At 46.7% G+C, this 27,719-nt stretch overlaps 1 protein-coding gene across 4 annotated transcripts in view; it reads left to right on the top strand.

The window, feature by feature from the left end:
* Positions 1-24,556, top strand: part of NTRK3 (neurotrophic receptor tyrosine kinase 3) — a 232,138-nt gene extending 207,582 nt beyond the window's left edge. For 2 of the 4 annotated variants that reach the window (XM_005436616.3, XM_005436617.4), the window contains 2 exons: positions 7,008-7,166; positions 10,105-24,556. In XM_005436616.3, coding sequence (XP_005436673.1) covers positions 7,008-7,166; positions 10,105-10,290 — 345 coding nt within the window. In that variant the 3' untranslated portion in view covers positions 10,291-24,556. The remainder of the gene's footprint in view (positions 1-7,007; positions 7,167-10,104) is intronic. The other 2 variants (XR_008733243.1, XR_008733244.1) reach the window with 2 other exon arrangements.
* Positions 24,557-27,719: the final 3,163 nt, after the last annotated feature.

The following is a 27,719-nucleotide window of genomic DNA, read 5'->3' as shown; positions in this document are numbered from 1 at the left end:
AGCAGCAGTGATTTATCTCAGGCCGTTTTGAGGTAGCAGAATTTACCTCTAGCTACAGCCACCCCTCCATGTCTGCCCCCCCTCATTTGCATAAGTAATTGGCAGCTTGTTAATGGCTCATTAGGAATGCTGAAAACCGTGGGATTAAAACACAGTCAGTGGAGCAGAGATGAGGGGAAGGGGGAGAAAGGCCGCTGTCCCTGCTTGCAAATTATACCGCTTGATTCAACGTGATTCAGAATTACAGGTCATAAAGCAACTAGATTGTTAAATGAAGTAAGGAAAAACAATGTCAACGGCAGGCTTTATTTTTAGACTCATGTTTAAACACAGTGTGTGCATCTGGGGGGAACAAACAGTCCCCTGCCAAACAGTCCTACTGACAGCAGGAAGGTCTCACCCCTTTCTCATTTTCACATTAACCCTGCCTGGTCAGTCTTTCCTGCTCCTGAGCAAGTCCATCTGGCTCCTTACATCACCTCATGATGCGGACATTTGGTTCTTTTCCTCATGCTCTCCCTGGTTAAGTCCAGCACTCCCCTCTGGCAGCAAGTGACCTGCATCTTCCCTGCTTCGGCCACGGCTGGGACACCCAGTGCAGCTGCAGGCAAGTAGGAGAGGCAGCTGCAGGTTGCTTTGGGCGTTCTGTAATTTTCCAAAACCCCTCTGTGATCGCTTGCAAATTGCTGTGAGATGTCTTCAGTCACTGGCATGCAGGGGAGCAGGCAGCAAGCCCCACGCTGCGGCACTGCCAGAGCCTGCAATGGAAGAGGTGGTTGGCGTAGAAAGTGAGGATTAGGAGAGGATCACATCTGCCATTCCCAGAAAGCAGAGCGTACACATGCAGAGTGCTGCATGGTGAGGACACACTAAGTCAAGTCAAAATCTTTGGAGGAAGCTTTTTCTTATTTGCTGAGTGTTCTTCAGCTCATGTTCAGCACTGGCTATGACAGCGCGGCAGCAAAGGCACAGGACCTGAACGCAAGGACAGGGCTATGCAGAGTTTGCAGTGATGGCTTTTGAGTCGCTTAGAAGAGGCTCAGCCCGAGGGCTGGTACAGCCGTAACGCGTGACGCCTCTCAGTCAGGAGAACACCTTGGGGATATTTTGTGGGCAGAGTAATTCTGGCAATGGTGTAATCTCAGCTATAGCTAGAGCCTTTCTTTCTGGATAAGCTGAAGGAAAATGACAGATAAAGTACTCGGAATCACACCCAGTCACAACTTGCAGTTACATTCAGCTACCTCTGATTTAAACCACTTGGGTACTTAAGAGCCCAGTAAGGTGACAGTTAAAACTATGGAGTAGAGGACAGCTAAGGTTCAGCAAAGCTCAGCTCTGTCTGGCATGGCAGTTAATCTCTCTGCTTTGCAAAAGGTGCCCAGGAATTTGTCAGGACCCACGCAGGCAAAATACAGGCACATGTGATCGGGAAGAATCTCTCAGTGCTGCTGGATGCAGCACTGGAGGCGAGAAAGGAGTGTCTCCTGCATCCCCAGCCATAACCACGTACTGCCCTTTGCCTTGTCCCTGAGAAGCCACCTTCTCCTGCCCCAGCCTGATCTGACAGACTTCGACTAACAAAGGCATGATCTACAGCAGTTTTGTTTGCTGTTTGTTTTTCTCCAAGAGCTCAACTTAGCCAAACAGGGGTGGTTTTCCTGCTTCTTGCTTGCATTGCTTTTTTTTGCCCTTGTGTCCTCTTGGGTCACCGAGCCACCTGCGGCTCTTATTCATACAAGGCTGTCCAGAACTGCTGAATAACACATCCTGCCCGCAGCAGGAATCAGCGTGTCCTGATGGGGACGTACATCTGGCTGCTGGGGGAAGGTTCAGAGCTAAGTATCTTCCAGGGATCACCCAGCTCCTAGAACTGAGGGCTAAAGGACATGTGTTCTGGTGCAGCCCAGCCTGGGATGACAGCCAAGTCTGCAATTAAATAAGATCCCAGGTCATCCCTACCTACAGCAGCAGGAACAGAGACAGCATTTGGGGAATGCGTGTGTTATCATTACATCGAGGGGACTGAGTGTTGGATTTTCCTGGAGAAAAATGGTGCCAAGGTCTCCACTACTGCTACATGATTCTGTTCAAACTCAAATGTCTCAACTTCCTGCACATGAAAGGGAAGTTCAAATAATGCTGCACCATATGAAGACACCTACAGTGAGTAGTTCTTGTGACTTTCCCAAGGCAGGAGCAGGAGCAGGGCCTTCCTGAAGTATGCCAGGAACAGGAAGAAAGCTGTCAAATGACCTTGGAAAGTGAATGTCAAATGACTAAGGAAAACAAAAGCACGGGCTTATTTTTCTTTTTATTTCAAAGTTGGGAAGGAAACTGCACAAAAAGGAAAATAAAATACTGCCTTAGAGTATGGCAGAGACCAAACTCTGTTCTTAACAGATCCATGAAGCAACCTTCAACTGTGAGCATGGAGTGGATGGCTCGGTACCTCCCCTCTGAATGCCACCCTGGGCTACAGCCCAGGAGCTGGTATGTGAGCCGGGAGGGGGAAAACAGCACTGCTCACAAACAGCTGCCTTTAATGTGTTAGTCTCTGGATTCCCACCAGTCCAGAGTTCTCATGAGGGCTTTTCAGCCATACTTTGGTTTTGATTTCCATGGTATCTCTGTCAGCGGCCCAAACTGCAGGCATAGTGCACAGTCTTTGCTGAACGGTGCTGCTCCACTACCTGCTGCTGTACTGTCGAACTCACTGGGGATAACAAGCCATCTTTTCCTTTCCTAATCAGCTGGATGTCATTCAGAAAGGTGGGACAAGGAGAATCTTTTCCCCAGACACCAGCTTTCCTTGGTAGCAGACAAACCCCAAGCCTTATAAGCCTCCTACTTGTACATAGCACTTATATAGCTTTACATCGTCAAAGTGCTGTACTAGCATTAAGTAATTATCTCTCTCCCTAATGGCCATTAATGCTGGCCTTTCACGAACCTCCCCCAGCTCCCCGAGGTTCATATCTAATACAGCAATAAGCTACTCCAAGGGAGTGGCTGGTTATCTTGCAAGTCTACAGGCTTGGATGTGTAATGAGGCTTCAGAGCAGAGGCCAGGTGCCCTGGAGTATCAGAAACGTGGCTGTAGACCAGGTCATGCACTTGGGAGTATCCATTAGAAAGGGGTGGAAACGAGTAGGTGATACTGTGATCTTAAAATGGATACAGAAGAAGGAAACTTTGGCCACTCAAAGGATGTGCACTTATTGTTCTGTTTATTACCAGGATAGTACTTCAAACTGAAAAAGCAAAGCAGTGGGAGTAACATGTCAATGTGGGCATGGAGAGTTTATCTAGGGGGAGAAAGTCAGAGAGCTAAAAATGTCAAGCAAAGCTAGACAGCCATGACAATGGGATAAAGAGGCCAGTCTGCAGGTCTATGAAGCATTAAAATAACAAGGAGAAAGGGTGAGCTTGGCAGCGTCTTAGGATTTAAAGAGAGGAACAGAGGAGGATTTACTTGCTTTATTTGCTTGAAAGCAAATCCCTCTTCCAGGTTGTGGAGTGTCTCCAGGGGAGATGTTACAATGCCACTGTTTGAGGATATTTTACCCTTAGAGGCCTTTAGAAGATGAACCTGCATGATCGCTGGGCTCCCCCATCCCTGGCTCCCAAGGGAAATGGAGGAAGATGGGGTAGGAAGATGACGTGACGGGTTTAGAAAAGACTCAGAAGCAGCATGCTTCTGACAAGCATCAGTCTTACATGGACCGAAACCTGCCAGGCCCAGCTCTGAGCAAACAGATGTTTGCCTGAAATAAACTTTCAGCATCTCTCTGAAGACATGGTAACGATTCTTTGCAAAGCCAAGGACATGCCATGTAAACTTTGCAAAAGAAAAAAAACAGCATCCTTTTTTTTTTAGCCTGATTTAATAGCATCATTTTACTTTTATTCTTCTGGCAATGGCTGGTCCTGTAAAAGAAGTGTGTAGCCATGGGAGTCACGTGCAAGTCTACAGTGGCATAATACAACTCGCAGCCACTACATGTTATGCAAAGGATTTCTGTCACTCTGAACACACTCTGCTTCCTATGGCATCAGTAGCACAAGCCCTCTGTGCTCAGCTCTAAATCATTTTGCTACACCAGCAAGTAACAGGGTATGGCTGACCACAGACCAGGGAGACTCAACTTAGTGTTGACTTACTACACAGCTTCAGCGCAGGGCCTTCCCCAGCCTTCCTGCATCTGTTTTCTCATCTGTGAAATGGGAATTTTAATCCTAATCAGTTTGTGAGGGAAGCAGTAAGGGATAGTCAAAAGCAATGCTTTAAAACGTAATAGTCAGCCTTATGTGTCAGGCTAGGCATTGGAGTGCTTTTATGGTATAGTTTAATTGATGCCTGTTCTGCTTATAGCCAGCTAGTAAGTGCAAGACTTAACATTCACTCTCAAAAATGTGGCACCCTGTTTGGGATGCAAAGAATACCTCTGCAAAGAATACCTTCCTTTTTATGAGCACAGCTGAGCCATATTTTTCTGGATCCACATGTTTTCTGGGCATTGCTTGGGACTTTTCCTCCCCAAATTAATTTGATTAGTAATTATTACCAGATTAATTTTTAGTAAAAGATATGTCTCACATGACATACAGGGCTGGGAGGAATGCTTTGGCCGTCCCTGGACTCCACCGTATGAGCTAAGCCAAGACTGTCGTCGCATCCTTGGTACAACGGTTGACTGTGTATGTCACTTTACTGGCAGTTCTTCCCCAGGATGTCTCTAGAGCAGATGAAAGACCTCAACTTTATTTTAGCTTATTAGAACTGGGATGGCTTGTCTACTCTGCTTTCAGGGCCAGATACGCAAGTGGTGTAAATGAGGGGCCCCCCATTCAAGCAATACTGCGCTAATATTCTTTGTGTAAGCTGAGAAGCTGGTTCATAGATTCTGAACTGCTGTAAGACCTGTTCAAAAGGGAGTTGACTGTGCTCAACACATCGTACGACTTGTAATTGCAAGTGATCCTGCAAGATTCAGGATACTGCAAACACAGAGAGCTTTGCAATAAGTGATCATTTTGTTGGAGGTTGTTGGAAAACTGAAAACTTAGGGCTACTTAAAGGATAATAAAATAAACATTAGCACAAAACATTTTTTACAACAATCAAGTTCGATATATGTCCTGTTCTGTTGATAACATTTCCTCAGAGCCCTTCACAAGAAAAGAAAGCAACTTGTAAAAGCTGGGAATGCAGGAAAGAGCTAGAATTGCAGCCAAGGTTTCAAAGGAACAAACAAAGAAAAGCATATTTCAATTTCCATTACGGAAGAGAGTTCAGAGAAGCGAGCTGAGAACACACCAGCCAAGCCATCTCTAAACAGGAGGTGTACAGCTGCAATGAGCTTTTTATCTTCATGTGTTGCAGTTCTGAGCACCTCTGCACTTAGGAAACAGTGATGTTCCTGAGACTTTCAAAACTCCTCCTCTTTGTTGAAGGAAGGTCTGTTTCAAAATTAGAAAAAAAAGCTGGTCTGCAGACCTCTGAGTACAACATTGCAAACCCAAAGTCCAAATTCTGCCAAACCCCAGAGAAGTCTGACTCACACCCTTCGTGCAGAGAGCCTGCTAAGCATCATACCCATTTCACACCCTGTTCCAACACACCTCCCCAGCACTCTCCCTCTTGCTTCCAAGCACTGCAGTGTGTCTCTGTGCTGACCCCTCCCCACACTAGTTCTGCTTTAATCAGGCAAAACTGTAGCAGCTTTGGAAAACTGGCAGCTCAACCAAGAGCTTTTGTTTGTAGAAGGAAAGTTTTCATCCAAGTAAACACAACAATCTCATTATTTTGAATAGCCACACATATGCTGGAAACCTAGATACCAGATACCTCCTCCCTGTGATGCTTCGCAGGACCAGAGAGATTTCTGCCTGATTCACATAGAGTGCTACAAAGTTATTAGCACTTGCTTTTTTGGTGCCTGTAATGAGACAAGCAGTCTTCCAAGCAGCACCACAAAAGCACTCTTTTTCATCACCGCTAAAACCTTGGACGCTTTATCCTCAGTAGAAATGAGTGCTGGAGACTTGCAGCAGTACTGCTTCCAGCACTGCCTGGCCTTATCAATTAGCTGTTTCCCCACAGATGGTGCTTCTTATGTAGGACAGAACAGAGAAAAACTTGTCCTGCTCAGAGACACTTGTTTAGAAATCTCTAGTGAATCTGAAGGTAAATCCATCTGCTTTCAAACTGTTCGCATGTATCCTGCAAACCTGCTGTGTACCTGCTGGATTCATGTGCCCTGGAGAAGAGCAGACCCTGACAGAGAAAGAGCCTTTCCCTGGCTTGGCATACCCCAATGGGACTTCACCCATGGGCTCTTCCATTGCCAAACTCTCCAAAGGGGCTGGTTTTCTTGCCTCCATTAAATGCTGGGCATATCCCTGCCTGTAAGAGCCTGTTCTTTACAAACAGACCGCCTTTTTGCAGTGTGGTCCTGCAGTCATTTACATATTCAAAGCACTCTTTGAAAAAAAGCCTGTAGCACAGTTTTATGAGCACAAAATCTTTCATGGCACTAGGTGATGTGCAGATGCCTGTGCATGACTTTTAGAAAACCTTACCGAGGAGGGACAAACCTCACCCTATATTTCTGGTGGGTGCCCCAGAGCACTGAGGCCCTGCAAAACTCAGTGCAATACTTTGCTGAACACTGTTTCTTGCCTTGCCTCCTGGTTCATCAGACTATAGGGTTGGAGTATGCTCTTGGCATTTTGTCGTTTGATTTCTTTTCAAGCCCATTTTGGGAGGAGAGGCCATCATTTATCTTGAAACATTTCACTCCCTATCCATCATGTTAACCAGGTGGGATTGGTAGGTAAGCCCATGGGCGGTCGGGGAGGCAGTAGCCAGCCCAGCTTTTTTGAACAGCTCCTTGTTGATGTAGCTTACAGGGATGCCCTGTGTTTGTCCACATCATGTGGACATGATCCCTTCCTCGGGGTTCTCATCACTCAGCTTTCCTTGTGCCTTTGCCCTCACCCAGGTCGGAGGACACACCATGCTGCCTATCCGCTGGATGCCTCCGGAGAGCATCATGTACAGGAAGTTCACAACAGAGAGTGATGTCTGGAGCTTCGGGGTGATCCTCTGGGAGATCTTCACGTATGGGAAGCAGCCCTGGTTTCAGCTCTCAAACACAGAGGTACAACAGTGCTGAGACACCTCAGCTGGAAACTGTACTTTCTACCATCTCTCCTTTCCAGGTTGCTTGCAAAGCAATTCATACATAGATGGTCCCCTCCCACAGGTGCCCTCACCGTGGGAGAAGTGTCGTTATCTCTGCCTAAGGCCTAGGGGAACTGAGGCATGCAGGAACCAAAGGGTTCTGCCAAAGCCATGTGCTGGTTCAACCTCAGTCTCTCCCTTCTAAGTCCCTGGCAGACTTCCATAACAGCCACATCTGGTAAACTCTCGGGGTGCTGTCAGAACTGGGGATACCCAAATTACTGTCAGGACCTAAGTCATTGTCATGCCCAGAGTTTCCTGTGCTCTCTTTCTCCTTTATAGCTGAGGCTCTGGCTGCCATCTCCAGTTTGGGAGAAACAGTTTGAAGCTTGTTATATAGCACGTGGCGCATTTCTGGGGGGCTTTTTGCCGTAGGGATATCTACTATGTTGTTTGCCCCAGTTCATTGGAGGTGGAACCCAAGGAGCTGGTTTCTGCTTGTTATTTCTTTGAATAGCAAAAGTTGAAGCCCATCAGTATAAGGCTGCGCTGTAAAAATGTTGAGGGAAGACTGGCTGGGATTAGCGGAGTGTCAGACCTGAGGTTTGAGGCACATCAGCAGAAATGCACTGGAAGATTTTTGCTCAGAATAGCAGGGGGCATTATAGAAGAGGAACAAGATGCATTGACATAGCAGTGTGTGGGAACCTTGCACATTTTTATCCTACTGTGTATCTAATGGATTTCAGAAATTTCACCTTTTGTAATGAGAAATGTGCATTTTCTGCTTTCTGGATACAGATCCCTTAATTAAGTGAGTTGCAGAGATGGCAAATCCAAGGTGTTGCTTTACAGCTCTAATACTTGCCCATTCATGTGCTCAATGGGGCCTGACTATATATCCCAAAGTAGCACACGTAAACATTTTAGAGACGCAAACAATGGAATCGACAGCGACAGAAGTTATTTGTCACGCTATTTAATGAGCTGCTCTTGCATTTCCCTGGGAGGGTAAATACAAACAGACACAAATGAGCACATGTAGCTTGTACATGGATGATAGGCATGCTGCAATATGACAGCTTGGCTACCCCCATGCTTTCTGCCTCAGTTTCCTTTGCAGGGCAATAGGACTGAGAATAGTCAACCTTAACCTTGAGGGAGGAGGGCTGGTTAAACTCTGCACGAGTGCAGCTCTGTTGGCTTTGCTACTATCCCTGCAAAAAATCTCATCCTTCCCTTTCCTGTTGCTGTATCCACTTCATTCTGAGAGCTGAGGACTCCCGCCCCAGAACACACTATCCTGGTGGGAGGAAGCCACGTTAGCTCTCATCTGGCTAGTTTTTCACAATTTGTGAAGAGGTGGGCTGACTGAACCTGGGTGGTTGCAGAGGACTGACACCTCCACCAGCTCCTGGATGGGGAGGCATCAAAGCAACCCAGCGGCAGCCTGGCCGCAGCTGCAGAGCCCCATGGAGACGCAGCTTAATGGAGTCTGTGCCCAGCTCCAGGCTGCCAGGACTGGACCATGAGCAATCACCAGGCTGGTCGAGCGTTGTTGCTGCTGGGGGTTGGCAGTAGCAAGGCTGGGATGCCTGCTCCCTCCTGTGGCATCCACATGGCCTCATACCTCCAGAGTATTTTTAGCAGTTTTTTTCGAGGCTGGAAAAGACCCTGCCTGAGCAGAGGAATGAAGCAGAGCACCACCTCACCTGAAAGCCTCAGCCAGTCCATTAATTTCTGTTTATGCCCTTCCTTTGTCCTGGAGAGAAGGGGCCCATCACAGTGCTCCTGTGCATGTCCAGGATGTCCTGTCAGAAACCATAACTCACCTCCTCCCACAAGTCACCGCTGCCAGCAGCTTTATGGCAGTGCAGGCTTCTCTGCATGCTGTGTCTTCCTCAGCCGCTTTCAGCAGGTCCAAATATCTCCCCTCTGTATTTATATGCAAACAGCAAAGCGATAAGTATCTGTTGAGCTGTGTGGCAGGCCCATTACTATTCATAAATCATAAATTCCAAACATCCCTTGCTGGGTGGCTTCCCTCAACACACTGCTTGGGATCTGTGTTTATCTGCAGAGTGTGGTAGGTCACTCAAACACTGCAATGCTGGGACTCAGCAACTCCAACCAAGGAGGCCAGACAGTAATAGCAGCTCTCACAAATCATACCTCCCTTCCTTTTGCATCTGCTCCTCCGGTGAAGAAAACATGAACAGACACTTAGGGGAGTCCTTTCCAATGGCATCCCTCTGAAGAGACTTCAATGCTACCCAAAAGCTCACATTTTGCTCATTCATTAGCAGCATCAACCTGACCCAAAGCAGAGTGTTAGCACTGCGATTTTTTTTTCTCCATCACAGATGTGATTTGAGATGAAATTTCATTCTTTCAGCTGCTTGCCTCTGTCAAAATGAGGCAAAGCTGCCCTTGGAGATGGAGGTAGGAAAAGATGCTCTGTACCCTCCCTTGCAGAACATTCCTGGGCTTTGTAATGGAAAGGACTCTGATTTTCAGGGAAGAATAATACCATTTCAGTTGTGCAACGTATTACTTTAGTTTGGGGATTTTAAGGCTTATTTTCCTTCTTCAGCTAGCAGGAAAACCTGACATCATAAATTAAAACTTTGTTTCATTTTCCTATGACCTGTTTGGAAAGTGCATTGAGGTAGATAGGTGTCAAATGGGGAAGGTTTTTGGGAACTGCAAGGCTGTAGCTGGAGACGAACTTTTCACTGTAAAATTATCATTAAGAATACACAAACAGGTGAGTGCTAAGGATCTGCAGACCTCTTGGCTTCTTAGCACTCCCATTCACCAAACGGTACCACATCACCCAAGAAGTAGCTGGGACAGGACACCCTCCAAGCGCTGCCCAGCTGGTGTTCAACGTCTCTTTTCTTTCATTCTTTCAGGTCATTGAGTGCATTACCCAGGGCCGAGTTTTGGAAAGGCCTCGAGTCTGCCCCAAGGAGGTTTATGACATCATGTTGGGCTGCTGGCAGAGAGAACCTCAGCAAAGGCTCAACATCAAGGAGATCTACAAGATCCTTCATGCTCTGGGCAAGGCCACACCAATCTACCTGGACATCCTTGGCTAGCAGTGGCCACTTGTCGAAAGTCCCTGCTCCTTCCTTCCGTCCTTCCTTCCCTCTCCCCCTCCCAAGTCCTTTGCCCCTCAGCTCCCAAGCAAACATCTTCATATAAACTCAAGTGCCTGCTACACATACAACACTGAAAAAAACAAAAACAAAAAGCAAACCGACAAAAATCCCACAAAACAACAACCTGTAAGGCAGTTTGGCTTATATATATTTATAGATATCTCTCTATATATAACTTCCACACCAATACAGAAAGAAGCTGCTGTTACAGAAAATTGTAAGACTTTAAAAAAAAAAGAAACAAAAAAGGGAGAAAAAAGTGCTTAAAGAGATATATATAATTAAAAAAAAAAAAAAAAAAAAAGAAAGAAAGAAAGGAGAAGATATCTTTCCCCCGAGCAATGAAGCAGTGAATTGTAACCCTGCTGTGAGTATGGTTCGGGCTGCTGGGCAGGGCTCTAGACTGGCTTACGGCAGTGATGCCATCCTGGGTAGGAGCCCCGGGAGGAAAGCCTTGCCCTGGTTGTATGATATGCACTGAATGTGTGAAATCAGTCCTCCTTTCTCATCCTTGCCTCCCTCCTGCCTTCCCAGCCCACAGGTGATGGGCACAAAGCCAGGGCAGTGCCCCTGGAGGAGCTCTCTTTTACCAACCCCGTCCCTCCCTCCCTCTCAGTGCTTCCCTGCCCCTCTCTGCCTTCCTGCCTTTTTCCTCCCCCCAACATTTCAGGACAATTTTTCTAATTTGCTGATTCTTAAATGTATAGACTCAAGGCTTTCGAACACACAGTCACAGGATTGTGGCACCTACGGGTAAAACACACACTGGGAACCAGCTGCCCTCCTGCAGACCTCGAGCTGGCCCGACCCAGCCCTCCCTCCTGCCCCACGCCGGCTGCTGCCAGGGCGGGGGGAGCAGCGGGACCAGAGCGGCTGCGCGAGGGAGCCGAGGAGGGGTCCTGGGGACCCGGTCCTGAACCAGCCCCAACCCATTCCAGGGTACGAGACGGGAGCGCTGTCTGCCCAGGGTGCCCGGCGCAGGTGGCGACAACCCCCCATCCCCTCCCCTCCTTTTTCTCCCCACCCTTCACGCTTGCTAGCATCCATGGGGTTGTTCCCCCTCCCTCAGTTGTCTGCACCAGGGCCAAATTAGTCCCTGGTGTAAACCTTGAGCGGACAGGGTTGGATCCCTGCTCCCCTGACGGGGGAAAGGTGGCAGCGTGCAGACAGCTGGGAGGGAGCGTGCCTGCGTCCTGGCTGGGCGTGCCTATGGGGTCAGCGTATCCCAGCGCTCTTCCTCCCCATCCTCTTCTCTTCCCCATTTCTGCCCCATGCCCCACTCCAAGCCTCAGGCACAAGCCAGTGGGGGACAGGGAGCGGGACAAAGCTCGTGAAATGGCTGGGAACCTACCAACACCTGCCTGCAGACCCCTTGCCATTCTCCTCACGTCCCCATCCCCTGAAAGGATTGATGCATCTGCCTTTGAGCTGTTGTGAAATGCAGAGGCTGAAGAATAGCTCCACAGGCAGCCCCGGGAGGAGGGGGGGAAGGAGGGGAAGGTGCCTTCAGGAGCAGACGGCTCAGCGGATGGCCGCAGTGGCCAGCCTTGCATCTCAATGAGGATAAAGGCCTGACAGGCAGCGACAGGGGGTGGTGGGGACAGCGAGGGAGAGACAGAAACATTCTCCCTGTAGCCTATCTCCCTCTAGCAGGAAATAATCTGGACCTGGGGAAAGGCTGAGTCAGATGCTGAATCCAGTCTGTCCAGACCAGGCTGAGAATACAAAACCTTTCTGGGTCTTTTTTTCACGTGGCTAATGGAGGATGAGCGGGAACCTCAGCTTGGCAGCTGCTCTCAGGAGGCAGGGAGCGGGCGGCACAGGCATTGTCAAGGCAATTTTGAGAAGGCAACAACAGCCAGCACAAAAATAGGCTGCTTGGATGTGGCGTTAGCCTGGAAGGGAATGCAGATGGAGGAAGAAGAGACAGAGAAAGGATCTTGGTGGTCAGAGTAGTGTTCATGGCCAGGAGGCGACAGTGAAAGGGAAGATTTTGCATCTTCTCATCTTCCTTGTTCCTTTGCCAATCTATACCTCCCACCCATGGCCCTGGCATGACCTGGCTTATGGTTTCAGACAGAGGCTGGGGACACTGCTAGAAGGAGGTCTGTGGTGGGCAGCAGTGGCTGTGGGTTTATTCTGTGCTTGTGTAAAGAGCAGTGCAAGCCTGGGGTGAGGGATGATGGGTGGCAGTAACCATGTGAGACTAAGCATGGTAACCTTCCTCTGCGCGTTAGAGAGATCTGGGCTAGTGGGACAGACTGGTGCCACTGGAGACTGGGCAGACTGCCACTGAACAGGCACAAGCAGCTCTCGGCACGGACACCAAAGATGGCATGGTCAGGGACAAGGGTGTGGACCGTTGCTGGGAGCCCACACACAGGAACAGCATACCATGTCACCCCTCAATAGTAGGTTCTTACTGCTTTGGGAGAAGACATCCAGTTTTCCTCATGTGCCTACTTGAGTCCAGCTATGAAAGTGAAAAAGATTGGTTTAAAGGTTGTTAGCCCTGGCCTGGCTCCCTTTGTATGCAGGCTGCTTTGGCTAAAAGGACTGGAGATTCTATACAAGGGGAGAACAAGCAATGTCTATTAAGTGCCCAGTGTCTCCACAAGAAAACCCTTCCCTGGGGCTGCCTGTCTCTTACCTCTAATGGCTTCTTGCTCTTGTGACTTCCAGGGTCTGTGCCAGATTGTGCAAGGCCATTTTGTCCACCCCTCTCTCTCACTTTCATGCTCTCATTTCTTTTTTGGCCAGTGTCACGGGCCTTTACACTATCAGATCACGTACAGACACTGCATTCCTACAGTCAATGAGATTTCCCTGTCACCATTCTGCACAGCAGCTACATCCTGCTTTCCTTCCTTCTTTCCCCCTTCCCCTCCTCCCCAGCACCACCACCCTGTCCCTTTTGCCACCTCTTTGTAGAGTCACAACAGCAAGGCAAGCTCAGGAGCCGAGCACGACACCGAGCCTTGGTGCTACATGGTTAGGAATAAGTAGTCTGTGAGAGGCAAGGAGATGGGTCTCCAGAACATGTGAAGTGGCTGAGACCAAGGTTCAGGCTGTCTGACTGCTTTACTGTTAGCCCCACCAAGTGCAGTGACTGACTCAGAAAAATGTCCTTTTGTCAAAGGTAATTGTGAACAATTGCTCAGAAGAGCAGGATAAGCTGCAGTCCTGCGGTGTGATGTCTCCCTGGCTGCTGCTGCTGCTTTATGCCCCTTGGCCTGTTGATGCTGGATGGAGGTTTGTTGTGGGGATGAGGGAGGTTGTTTTTCGCTTGAAGACATGATGGAAACTGCTGCATCCCTTTTTGGCATGACAGTTTTGGAGGGGAAGAAGGAAAACAGCTGTGCTGAGTTCCTGGTGAACACCCTGAGACCTCATTTCCAGAAGCACCTTCCCTGGACCAGAAGTGGAGCTGCCCATCTGCACGGGTGACGGTGCTCTTCCCTGTAGGAAGATGGGCTCTGGGGTGGTCCTCCTGCGTGTGAGGGGAGAAAGAAGAGCAGATTTGGGGGAAAACTCTCTCAGAACACCATAAGTCTGAGTGTGGGGACTGTTCGGAGGCAAAGGGAAATGAGTTCATGTTTCTTCTCCATTTCCAGGAGAGAGACTTCCCGTTGCGCTGCCTCCAGAAAGAGCAGAGAGCTATCCCTGCTGCCTGGGAACACCGACAGGTCTCAGCCAGCTCTGGAGCAAGCCAGGCCTAATTCCCAGCACGCCCAGGCTGAGATTCCCACCACCCAGCCTCTTCCATCTGCAGTTTTCTCAAGGGGCTTGTGAAAGGGAGCTGGGAGGAACGCAGATCTGAGCACTGCTGAGAAGGGGCCATGGGGTCTTCCCTGTCCCAGTTGCATCTTGCTCTCTAAAAATTAAAATTATTAGCACCAACTCAGTCACCCAAGGGTGTCACTGAAATGATGCTTTCTTGGAGGTGCAGGTGCTATTTTGGTGCATGGTACAGATGGCAATTGTATGCCAGACCTACAAACTGTGGGTGGAAAATGTGGCTCCAACCTTTGGGTCTTATCAGTGGTCCGTCTTGTCTTCTCCAGCTGTTACTTTTCCTTGCACCCCAGTCTGTCAGGCTGCAAGATGAAAGCTGAAAGGTAGCAAAGGGAAGACATGCAATGCTCTGCCAGGCTGAAAGTCCATCCTGTCTCCCACCAAGCTTGCCCATCTGGTCTTTTAAAAAGTCCCTCAATGTATGTATTTTGGGGGTCAAAAAAAGCCTGGGCTGCCTCATTTCAGTCCTGTCCTTGGGTCCGCAGGGTGCTGAATTGCAAACAGGTGACTCTGGGAACATGTGCTGCACAGACAAATGTGAAAAATACGGAATGCCTTTAAGAGAGGCTGCTTGCTTGAGAGACATTGTTAGCTTTGAGAGGTCTGCTCGTCCCCAGGAGTGGGTGGAACAAGGTGAGAAAATATGTGGGGAAATAAAAAAGGCAAGGAAATGGGAAGGCTGGTCGTAGAAGGCAAGTGAGTATCTTGGGTTGGGAAATCGAGACTGGTTTCAGGAGTGTGGAGTAGAATTTTAAGTAACAGTGGACACAGGCAAAGCCAAAAGAAAACAGCAACATACTGGAGCTCCAGGAAAAGTTAGCTATAATGCTGGACAAATACTGGTGTAAAAAGGAGATAGAAACCAATAAAAGCAAGGGACCATTTATGCAGGCAGAAAACAAAATTGCTACGGTTTGTGCTTTTTTGTGATTATTTTTTTTTTCTATAAGAAAATACAACCAAAAGAAGGCCTGAACCAGTTACAATTTTTCAGAGCCACGGACAGAAATATACTACTACATGAGCTGTTCCCTTTCATATGAAAGGCTTTTATTTCCCAAAACTCAAATGCATGAATTTCCTTGAGTTCAGGATATGGGTTGAAGAATGCAGACCCGGATCACTGCAAGCCCATGAAACCAGAAGCAGTTCTGAGCACTTAATCAGCAGGCATTCACATGCCAGTCTGTGTGGAGACTGTTTTGTTCAGCATTTCATCTTATGCTGTTTTAAATACTTCTCATTTCCCCACCCTCCCAGGGAGTATCTACACGCTTTGCCTAGCTGTGACTCCCAATGATTAATGAAAATGAAAAGCAAGTAGCTGAATTTATGTCTGTCTTTGCTTCCTGATCTGACCAGGAATCAGCTGAACCACTACAGCCATGGCTCATGCCCGATGTTTTCGTAACAGCTGTAGGTGTGTTCTCCGGTCATAAGGCAATGGTGAGGATAAGCAAGCTGAATAAATGGGATGCTGGCTGTGATACCATGCTGTAGTGGTCCTCTGATAGCTGGAAGGCTATGGGCATCAACAGGGTTCCTCTGCTGTGAGACCCAGCAGGCACAGGCATGCTTTGGCACAACCCAAAAGGCTTGTCCTCCATTCAGACACAGTGGCTTTCCGATGGATGGTAGGGCCATGAAGCCTCTGCATAATAGTGCTGTCTCTAAATGAGTACCAAAACCAGAAAAAGATAAAATTCCCCTCTCAGCACTGCTTTCCAGGAGTGGACAGAGTTGCTTAACTCTAAGGCGCTTTCCCCACCCCTGCCCTGAGGTGTTTCTTACATCGGCACACACTTAATGTTTCTTTAAGTAGCTGTGTCGTCCTAAAAAATCTTTTCCCTTTGCTGCTCTCCTTGCAAACAGGAATATTGAGTTTCTAGCCTGAAGCGGGAGTTTTCAAAACATCCGTTCTGGCTGGCAGTGTCATAAATGACACAGGCAGAGACATCAGTCAATGCTCCAAGAGGAATGCAGGAGCATTCCATGTCTCCTATGCCTCTTATTCCTTTCCAGTACACTACTCAGCCATGAAACGGCTCCCTGAGAAAAGTGATAGGAGTCCCATAGCTTGCAACTTTGAAAAACTAAACTGAGGGAAGAGATAAGAGACCAAAGAGAAAGGACAGAGTCTTACAGCTTTCTTCAAGGGCCTGACCTAAGCTAACTGATAGGTCAGTTCCATCTCTATGGCTTGAGTTTCTCACTAGACCAAATCTGACAGGTCTTTTCAGACTAAAGGAATGACCACTGGTTCCTCCTCCCTTCTGCTAGTCGCACAGTTTCGGCATCTCTCCAAAGGGAAAAGAGGCACAAGAAATCTCACCATCACTTCCCCACGCTGTCAGGAGTCTGCTGGAGGAACTGATCTCCTGCCCAGCACAAGTGACTGATCCTGCAGCTGAAAACTTGAGCAGTTGTTCTGAGGGGGTGTTTAACTACTGAACGACTGGCTGCTTAGGACAAGGTCCCAGCAGGGAAGGCCTGAAATACCTCTAAAGAAAATCATAGCTCTGGGCGGTCCAGATGTCTTCATTGCATGCTTTCTCTTGCTCTCTGCTGGCTTCCAGCCTCCTCAATCTTTGCTGCTTGATACTTAGATAGCCGAGTTCTGCATTCACTCCCTTTTCAGAGCACGGAGAGCTGGAGAAGCTGTTTGATTTCGATGTGGTAAGTGAGATTTCTCCCCCCTGCCCTCTTCTTTTCCTCACTGTGCAGCTCCTGTCCTTGCAGTTCTCAGGACTTGACTAGCAGAGTTTTTAAATGAAGTGAAAGTCTTAATGTGAGGTGAATCCCAAGACCACAAACAGTTTGGACTTCAAACAGTGAGAAAATTGGCGCCGAATAATTCCGCACACAAAGCAGAAAACTTTCATTTCCTGCAGGCAGGATGGAATTGACTGTTATATTAAGACTTCAGAAGGAGCACTGCCCCGGAGTAATTTCACTGCTGTCAGGCAGTGTTGACATCTAGATTAACCTCTGTGCAGTGAATTTTACAGCAAAGCTCATTGTAATGCATGTGGGGTATCTCCTGTAAATCCCAGCTGAAGCCCATAGTGTCCCACCCTTCTGCACAGGAGAAAGGGTCGGGGAGCGACCACTATCATTCTTGACCCCAGCAAAGCGTGACTGTACCCTTATCCAGGCCAGTTCTGCTGAAACTGATTTTCTACCATGCTAAAGTGACAGTAGCTCCAGCCTGTATTTTTTTTTTTAATTCCCCAAAGAGGTTTACATCACAAGGCTGACATTTTTTGCCAGTGACAAACAGCTCCCTTCATGTATCCACCCAGAAACACAGTCCTAATTAAAAGGCACTAGTTAACCAAAGGCAATTAGCTGCTTGCACAGATTAACTGCAACACATAACAATCCCCACACACAATGCTCTGATCAGACGTGATCCAGGACTAAATGGCAGACAAACTCCCAGCTGATGTGAGACAATGGTATCCAATCCTACCCACCAGCCCACCGGCACACTCTCAACTCTTGTCTACCAAACCGAAACTGCAAAAATAAAAGAAGTTCACACAGTTTATTCAGTGTAAGTCAGGAGACACTGCAAAAGAAGTCTCTTGACTCCTGAACTGAATGCTTCCACTGTTAAGTTGGGAGCGTAGGCCAGACCCCAAGCCCTTTTGTCTCTTGCTGTAAGTGTAGGTTGAGCAGCAAGATTTCCTAGGCAGGAGCACAACAGCTTCTTCAGTCTTGTGTGGGTAGAGACAATCCTGTCTGTGGTTCTCAAGGTGCATTGCTGAGATGCACTTCTTTGTGAAAAAAACACTAACGTCTAAAAAAAACGGAAGAGGAAGGTAAGGGGTTTTTTTGTTTGTGTGCTTTTGCCACGCCTTCTTATTCATGCAATTATTTTCATATTCAACCATTGCTCTGCAGTCATCTGCAGGAGGTTCTAGGCAAGAAACAAGCGATCAGGTGCCAAACAGATTAATCACTAACCCTAAGGGAAAAAGCTCAATAGTACTTCTAGAAATCTAGAACCCATCCTCTCACCCACAGCTCTTCATAGTAGGCTTACCATCATATTTGTCAAAGGCTTGGGATAGCCTATGAAGAGGGGACCTGCCCATGGTTTCCCCTCATCTTCAGATGGAGTTGTGTGCCCCTGGTATTTCAGTAATCGGGCCCATCAGGAAAATTGCTTCAAACTAACGTTTGCTACCCCCAATCAGAATACAGCTGAAAAGGCTACCCAAGGTTATAGAGAAGGTCAAGCTGTTGCTTTGGACTGGAATTTGCTTTAGAAGGAATTTGATGGACCAATTTAAGCACCACAGCACATCAAAACCTGGTGGCCTCATTTAAAAAGTAATCAGTATTGTATTTCGCTTTAGACATCCGTGCATTAGTGTTCTGCAAATATGATTTCCTCTTTGTTTGCATTATTGATGCCATAAAATGTCAGACACATTAAAGAAAAAAAAAAAAAAAAAGAGGCCAACCTTTGGGGTTTGGAATGATTCTGGCTGAATTGCAGTTGGGTTACTTTGCTTTTTATTTCCCATGATAGCGATGCACTGTTACTCATTCTGCTATTGCTTTACAAAGAGTTGTCTATAAGTGTATTTATTCAGCCAACCGTATTTCAGGAAACACATAACCTTGATATTTTTTTTCTGTATGCGGCTGTGTGCTTGTATATGTGTTGGGGGGGGAAAGGGAGGTGGAGCTTTTTACAAGAGCCCTCCCCATGTTCAATAGTACGTTGGCTTTGTGCAATGCTGTGTGACTCCCTTTGGCTGGTTTGATTTAATCTGAAGAACTGAGGTTTGTGATCAGGGTTTGAGGTCTTCTGGTTTTGCACTGCCCAGAATCTGCCACCTGCTTTCACCATTCAGCAGCCATCTGCTATCCACAATGGTTCCTAGATGTCTATGCCACAGAGATTACACAGCACTTGAGTCTCAGCCATGTGATAACGGAGTTTTAGCTCATTCTGGTCCTGCGTCAAGGGTGAGTTTGCTGATTTAGGTTGGTTCCTACACTCCTCCCCACGTAATCCTCACTGACTATTGTTCCCAAAGCAAATACTATTAGCTGATCAGCACTTTTTCTTCCAGACCATTAAAGAGCACTGTCCTTGGCAGCCATATGTTTTCTGCCTCACCTCTCCATAATGAATGCTGATCCATTGTTCAATTTTTATGTGAACCTTTTGGAAAAGTATTCTCCCTCTTAAAATCTAAAAAATTCTTTTCCCAAGTCTTCTGGTTTTTTGAAAGTGAAAAAAACCAGGGTGGAATTATCTCCTTTATGTAGGGATTTTCATCAGTGGTAAGATTTCTTTTCAGCTTTTCTTTCCAGTGACAGCAAGACTTGGGAGCAGAGGCAGAAGGATACAGTGGAGCAATCTAAGGAAGGGACTCAGCTAGGACCTAGACTGCAAGGTCATCTGTTCACATACTAGGCCCTTGCCAGGTTCACACAGCAAGAGACCCACAGCTTTTAATGAGCAGTTTCCTGCCCAGCTTTCTTGTTCCTACTCCAGTTCTGAGGAATGACCTTCAGATGACCTTCAGATCTCCTTATCTTCATAGCTCCATCTCAGGGGTAACCAAACAGCCAAAAGAAGAGATGAAAGGATCTGAATGGGTGTGTAATTCAGTGTCTTTCTCCCCCTTTTTCATCACGAGTGAAGACAGTGAAAGTGACAGAACAGAAAAATTCTTTCCCCCAACAGGAATGATCCAGTTTCTTTTTAAACTCAGATATTTAAGATGTCGTGCAGCAGTGCCTATAAATATGCCTTGAAATGTTGAATGAGCACAAGGAGTCTATTTGATTTTGTTTTTATGCCTGTAATTTCTCTCACCAAGAATTCAGCTGTTACTCAGCTCCCAGCAGGTTGTTCTGATTGCTGGAGATGGTTGGGATTGATTCCGGCTGTGATCTGTTCGAGTCCAGCCTCATTCTTATATAGCTAGATTGAAACAATAGAAATCAACAAGGGACTGAGTTGTTGTTCCTATGCAATGAAACTTTCTAGTGCAACACCAGGTTAAACCCTGAAGGGGCTGAACACCCACAACTTTGAAGTCGGTAGAGGCTGTAGATACTGAGAGGCACTGAAGATCACTATGATATCAGGAACAGAATGACAGGAGAGAGGAAAAGGAATTATACAAGAAAAAAACACAAATATTATATGAGAAAATATATTGCTTGGTTTATAGTACAAGAAAATCCACTGCTGTACATGAGAAAAAACTCAGAATATTCAGCCTGGCAACCAAGAACATTGGCCATCAGGACAGGAGTAGCTCTCTATCCTACAAACCTCCTCTCACTTTTAATTTCCTTTTTCTCCTTCTTCTCCTAATATAGAACAAATCGTATCTTATGGCTTTCTTGAAAACTGAAATTAAGGTAAGAGGCAGATTTGGGAGAGAAAAACAGAGATCAGATGCTGCTGGATGATACAACAGCTTTGTAGCCTAGCCCCCTTTCAGTGGCGGGTTTCTGGTGTGCCGCTTCGTCGTCTTTTTTTTTTTTTTTTTTCCTAATACAACCCCTACTGGTGTAAGTAGTTCTTACCATGAGGAGAAACCAGTTCAGTCCCTAAGAATAGCGACAAAACAATAACAAAAAAGGTCCCAGCAGCTGTTTCTAGCCGGCCGGGAGCCGCCGGGAGCCTCCCCCTGCGGATCAGCACCGCGGACAGCGGCGCCTCCCACCGCCCCTGGGAGCCGCCGCCCGCTGCCCCGCTGCGCGCCGCCCGCTCCCGCAGGAGCTCCGCTTGGCTTGGAAAGGAGGAACTCCGCTTCTGAAGGAACAGGGGACCTCATTCCTACATCGGCCAGGGCACGACTGTCTCGCCCTTCCTTCTTTTCTCCCATTCTTTTTTCCAGCGTGAAATTGTTAGCTGGTATCTTTTTTTCAAGTGATGGAGGCGGAATGGTTTTAAATGCAAAACAATCGATCTAATGTGGGAAAGAACCATTTTTCCTTCAGAATTAAACCCTCTGTCCCACTTCTTCCTGCACTGGTGTTCCACCTATGAAGGATGCATCTCTAATGTGGACTGCAAAGGGTTCCTATCATCTCATCTACTGGGACAGTTTGACAAATGGAGAGGTACTATACTGCTAGCCCTTTAGAAAGAGAGCATCATGTGATTCAGCTTTAGCCATCAAGTAAATTTACTGTTGGTAAAGGGTAAACAGACAAATCTCTTGGAAAATTCAAAGTAAGTGGCATATAAATGACACTGTGGCCCCTGAAAGTTATTTTTGCATCAATCCATAAAAAAAGCCACATTACTGTGTAGGGAGAGTTGTCAGAAGAGTCAGCCAAAGATGAAGAGCCATGCAGGAAAGAGCAGGCATCTACAGGCAAGGCTCCAAATGGTGAGGCAGTCATATCTCATATACAAAAATGTGCAGGTACTTCAGAATCCAGCTTGCTCAGCCTGCATACTTGGAATTTCATCCCACTTGTTTTCCTGGATCCCACTAAGGAAGATAGACCCACAAATTAGAATTGAGCATCTCCTGAACTTCATCATCATGGTGAGAAGCTATTGGGCAGGAACATGCAGGCTCATTCCAACCCTGAAAAATCTAGTGTGAGGAAGAAAAGACACATAAGCAGGGCAGAAATCTGGGCTGTTTACCCCTGGCCCAACACATACTGCTTCCTAGAGGCAGTTTCCTCTGCATCCCACCTCCCACATACTCCCCAGCTGTGACTAGTAGTTAGTACAATGGGACATCTGGATGGACACTCAGAGACAGTGAGGACTAGGAAGTACCTAGAGACACAAGCCCTCAAAACTTGTAAGTAACAATACTGAAAATGAGGAATTGAGGCCAGACTTCTGATGTTTAGGGCCACTTGGAAGTCAGAAAGGATGAGCTTGCAGGGGATGGCAAAGATGATTTAACTAGGAGCTCAGAGAACAAACAGTGCTAAGGGAAGGGAGCAAGGAAGCCTACTGTGACATAGGGAGGGGAAGGAAATGTGTGAGGCCTTAATTCCCTGTGAGGGGTCAGCGATAGTGAGTGTAGTGTGTCAGATGTGAGCTGTGGCAAAGCAGAAGACAGCCCTGCTTGGAGAAGAACTATGGATGTGAGGAAGCAGTCACCACAAAATTATGTGTGCTCATCTAAATGAGTCCTGAAGGTTTCTCCAAACCTTCAGCCTTGCTGGGCTTCTCCCAGGCTCACCTTCTCTGCTTCAAACTCTTACAACTACCATAATTTTCTCTGCATTTATTTTACTCTCCGATGAGACTCTGGTTTCAGAAAAAGCAGGGCAGCTTGTTTTAGTTCTTCTCACTCCCCCTGCTCAGAACTCCCACACCCAGCCAATTCCCTGTGTGAAAGAGAATTGCATAATTTTTTTCCTGTTTTTTGGTTGCTCTTTGGTGTTTTGGTTTTTGGGGTTTTTTTTTTGTGGTTTTTTTTTTTTTTTCCTTTTTTTCTAGAAGTGTCCTTTAAATTTTCAGCTAAACTGGGAGGCAATTTCTTGCATGACAGCTTCGTATAGATAGGCTTAAAGCAGAACAAAAATAAATAAATAAATAAATACACTCAATTACCTCCTTCTCCCCCACCTTGCCTTAATGAAGTGCTATTTTACTAAAGTTATTTCAATAGAAATGAAGGGGTTTTGTGCAGGCAAATGATTGACATTGATTTAGCTTTTGGTGTGTTACAGCTCCCTCTGCCTCTTCTGGATCAGGCAAGAGGGCAAGATTTCTCCAGGTAAAGGTTGAGGATACACAACCTTCTTGGGTGAAGGCTGTCTTGGGACCTTCAGTCTGTGTTTGGGATGGCATTTAGGGGTTGCATTGCACACTTGCCTCTGGTAATTTCTATAAGACACCTGTGCTGAAGCAGTGTTGTCCATCAGTGGCTCGGTGTGGCAGTGTGATGACCTAGGCAGAGAAACCACTGGCACTTCTGCCATGAGGAGAAACACCCAGCCTCCAGAAAACGGCAAGGGTAGACTTAACTTCCAGGAAACTACTCCTACTTCCAGCTGAAATGCCCTTCAATGATGCAGACAGGCTTGCCCCCCAGAAGGTGCTGCTCCACAGCTCACTCTGGCAGGCGAGCTGGTAGTGAAAGGAGGATGGGGCTACATCTCAGAGGAAAGACATTTTGATGGCATTTTTGTTGTTACTATTATTCAAACCAGCTTATTTTAATCTCAGTTAATGTCACTGAAAGTTTGCATGAGCAGAAAACAAATCCTTTGGTGATGTTTGCTGAATTGATTTTTTTTGGCAGACTTTTTTTACCCATGCACCAGTCTACATATTTTCTTAATTTAGGGCTTATTTCACATCTTCTGAATCCTATTTGCCATTTTGCAACTGAATTGCTGGTTCTTAACCTTTTCCATCCTGCAGTCTCCCCTTCTCCAAATCAAAACTCACCATTTTCCCCTGCTGGGAGCAACCCAGGTTACGTGGTGAGAGCAAGGTGGTTGTGATCTCTGCCTGCCCATCTGACCCCCACTGGCTCAAATTCAGAGGATGAGGACCCCTGATCTGAGTATTGACCAAGGTAGGATCCCTGCTTCTCCCCTACCTTCCACTTCATGTGCATCAAGCACGCTGCTACCCTGGAAGGGGACGACTGATACAGTGTTAGTCAGACTTACAAGGAGACATTTTAAATTAAGGATTTGCAGTGAGGTCAAGGGACCTTTTAAAGTGCTGAGGTATTTACCCTCCCCAGACCTTCCCTTCCCCTCCTGCTCTGCTTTGTCCCTTCTTCTCTCCCCAGCCTTGAAATGAAACAGAAAATTATTTTTTTAAAACTGTGTCGATAATTTATGTTTAGTATAAAGGATGGTTTAATGGCATCACCAAAGGTCATTTTTTTCATCTCCGTGTTACTGCCCCAGCCCCAGAGGCTGTGCGTCCCCTCTTCCCCATAATTCCACTGCCCTCCCTTTCATTCACCTCACACATCCCCCGTCACCACCCCACCACAGCGTACCACACACCAGAAACCTGCTTCAGGTTCAGCCAATGACCATTGGAGAACAGAGATTTCAAACTGAAACCTCCACTCCAGACCACCACAAACTGGAACCATTTCCGCCTTGAAGATAGTCAGTTGCTGCAAATGGCAGGCAGACTCATTTCTTGAATTACGTAAGGTTTTTTTTTAAAGCCTTTTATACCTATTTACGTGTACGCGTGCGTGCACCACGTGTACGCAGTGGTATCTGTGTGCACAAAGGCACACGAATATCTCTCTCAAATATAAATATATTGTATGTTAGAGCTGTAAATATTCCTTGGTCATGTGTCTATGTCTTCTTCAAAGTATCATATCCTCAGTGTTATGTTAACAGCTCCATTTATTGATTGATGAAACTGTGTGTAGACCTGTACCCTCCTGACATAGTTTATGTAGCTCTCTCTTCTCAAATAAAGTACAAAACTACCACTAGCAGGTCCTCCTTTTTTTTTTTATTCCATGATGAACATTCAGCTTTAATTCATAAAAGCCTATGCTGAAAATTAATGCAGTTTCCAGCTATCTCAACAGCGCAGGAACCTCCAGATGATGCTTTAGGACCTGTGTATCGCTGGTCAGGCCAGCAAGTGTAACAGTAGTTAATGGAAGGTAATAATCTGTAGGTAAAATGTTGCCTCAGCTGTAGTAAACGAGGGTCTTGTTACTGACCTGATTAATTCTTCCCACCTATCCCCAGGTGCAGCCAACACCAACTGTAGCTCACTTCATCTTGTTAGAGAGAACAGGAGTCCATGCTGCTCCTCCCCTCTGTCAGTGGGTCTCCACATCTTTACATCAGGCAACCCTCCCACAGTGCAGAAAGCTCTCCTTGACTTAAAGGATCCAGTCACCTCCCTGCAGTGGTGGTGGTTTGTTGTTGCCTGGATTACTCGGCACCTAAACTCAACTCCCCTGAGTAAATCTTGGAGGTGGGAACAAGATTCAGGATTACAGCAAAATCCACTGCTGCCGTTTGCTTCCCCTTGACACTGGCTTCATTCTGAAATCTCAGGGACCAGAGGATATTTACCATTGCAAGTTGGAAAAAAAGCCTTTGCACAGATACACTTACTGGGCAAAACCATAAAGGTGATTTGTGAAGTAACACTTAATTTACTGCAACTGACACCAGACTCTAGCTGCCAGGAATTTGACTGACAATTTCTATTTATTTATATCCTGCTATACAATATCTGCCTTAATGTTGTAAATTTTTCTGATTAGAATTTCACAGTGTCTGCCTGGATATTTATTGATCATAAAATAATCTGCACAACCTGTTAAAGTCAAGGCAGGGGGAACGGGTGCCAGAGAAATCACTCGACAGGATCCGGGTACCAGTGCCCAGGTAACAGAAGATGCTCAGATGCTATTTTTACAGCATTATGTATTACTGAGAGCCAACCTTTTGAACTGCTTTGCTGCTGTTTCCCGAAAGTCTCTTCTGAAAAGCTTCCAAGAGCCTGGTGTTGAGTTCCTACCAGCAACTCGACATGCACCCTGCAACATGCCTCATTTGCAGCTCCTCACCACTGAGAAATCCCACCTTTACAATGAAATCTGGTGTTTCCACAACTATTCACTAAGACAGCCCATGAGGGAAATGTTTGGCTCTTTCTGGAGCAGTAAGACCACTTTCTCTTTTTAATTATTATTTTTGGCAGGCAATGATAGAAGCATAAAATTTCTTCCCACAGGGGAATTATTGTGAAACTTGGTCCCAGCTGGGAGTTTCCATATTGCCCAGTGAAGAGTCTTTTTATTTCGTTCACAGCTTTAGTTATGCAGCTTTCCAATATCTCCAATGTATTTTGCCTTCTGACTTTGGGCTTTTTATTTGTTTTGGTTTTTGTTTTGTTTGTTTGTTTTTGTTTTTGCTTGTTTGTTTTGCTTTCTGTTTTTTTGTTTTGTTTTGGTTGTTTGGTTGTGTTTGTGTTTTTTGGTGGTTTTTTTTTTTTGCTAAAGGAGACCTTTGCTCCCCTCTGGAAACCAGAGGTGTGCACTCTCCTCCAGCAGGTGCACACACAGGCATACCTCGGTCACAGCCTAACCCACCTTTTCCTCCACAAGTTTACTCATCCCACCCCCAATCCAGCACACACCTGTCTTCTCACCAACAGCCTCCCAGTGTGACAGCCCTCCAAACCCAGTGCATACACCCCTCTTCTGCCTACTCCTGCTCTTGTTCAACAGGAGCCTGCTCTTCTCCCCATAAATGCTGCACTAGTTATTCATTCCTGCTGCTTTCTGAGCCCTCCAAAACCAGGCTGCACCCTCACCCGTCATCAAACACAGCTCCCTTTTTTTTCTCTGTACATCAGAATAATAAACCAGAAGCTAATGATTTGCAATTTTAGCCTGGTGGACAAGGTTCCCTTTTATTACTGAATTAAGGCATATATGTGATGGAGACCTTTGGAGATTCACTAAAAATACAATAAAGAAGAAAAAAATCCTCACAATTTGACCATGTTCCCTAGGAGTCGCCTTGTTCTTCCCCCTCCCTGTACCTGTTGCAATTTGTCTTTGCCTATCCAAGACGAGGTTGGTTACATGAGCATGCAGCAGCTGGTGGAGCATCTAATGGACTGGGAATAAAACCACACCAAAATAAACAGCAGCTGAGGCTGCCTGCAACTGGGCTGTCAGTTTGGAGGCACGTGCCCCGGACCGGACAGCATCCCTTGTGGGAAAGTGGGTGAAGGAAAGACCGGATCCGCTTGGGGCTCCCTGTACTTCATTCCTGCCACAGCCACCCTGAATCACCCCAGTAACCTTTTCAAGCTCCATAAAACCTTTCACAGATTACCCTTTAGAAAGCAGGAAAGGCAAGCAGACCCCTGCCATCCCCTCTGGGTGGAGGGGAGGGAGAGGACCTGGCCTTCCCCCAGGTTGCAGAGTGCACCAGACGAAAGGTTAACGGCACAATGTAATCACAAGGTAAAAGTACAGGGCGGGAGTGGGGGAAATTATTTCCTGTTGAATTGTGACTTCTGTTATTCCCAGAGAAAAGCAGCAGGTATTCAGGAGCTTCTCATTAGCCAGCATGATTTCCATTAGGCTGTCTATTAACATTTTGTGGCCGTAATAAACACCTACATAATTAACACAAAAAAAAGGAGCCCTTTCTAGGCTAACAGAAGTAGCCAGAACAAGCTGGGAATAGCACAGGCAGGCCGGTTCCTGTCTGGAAATTTCTACCTGAAAAGGAATTGCTCCTTTCATCCTCCTGGGACAAATTCCCTTGCAAAGAGTTAAGTTTTAATGTTTCTGTCTGCCTGGCTCAGTCTAGGAGGACATCTACCTCTACAGCTGGGGAAAAATGTTACAGAGCAGGGCAGAAATGGTCCCTGCAGGTCCCCTGGGGGAGACTCAGGACACCCCAGTATTCCCTGGCCCTCCGTCATAGCTCTGAGGAGCCTTTTCCTGCTAAAAAATGACAAGGAAAGAAATCCCTTGGGAACACATGCATGATCCCAACTAGCAGACAAGCCCCAGGAGCTCATACAAAGTCCCCATGGAAAGAAGAGGGTGCTTATTATATCTCGGGCTTGTTTATAACCA

Source organism: Falco cherrug, chromosome 7, assembly GCF_023634085.1.
Source record: "Falco cherrug isolate bFalChe1 chromosome 7, bFalChe1.pri, whole genome shotgun sequence".
Classification (NCBI taxonomy): Eukaryota; Metazoa; Chordata; class Aves; order Falconiformes; family Falconidae; genus Falco; species Falco cherrug.
This window is presented reverse-complemented; position numbering and strand designations above follow the sequence as displayed.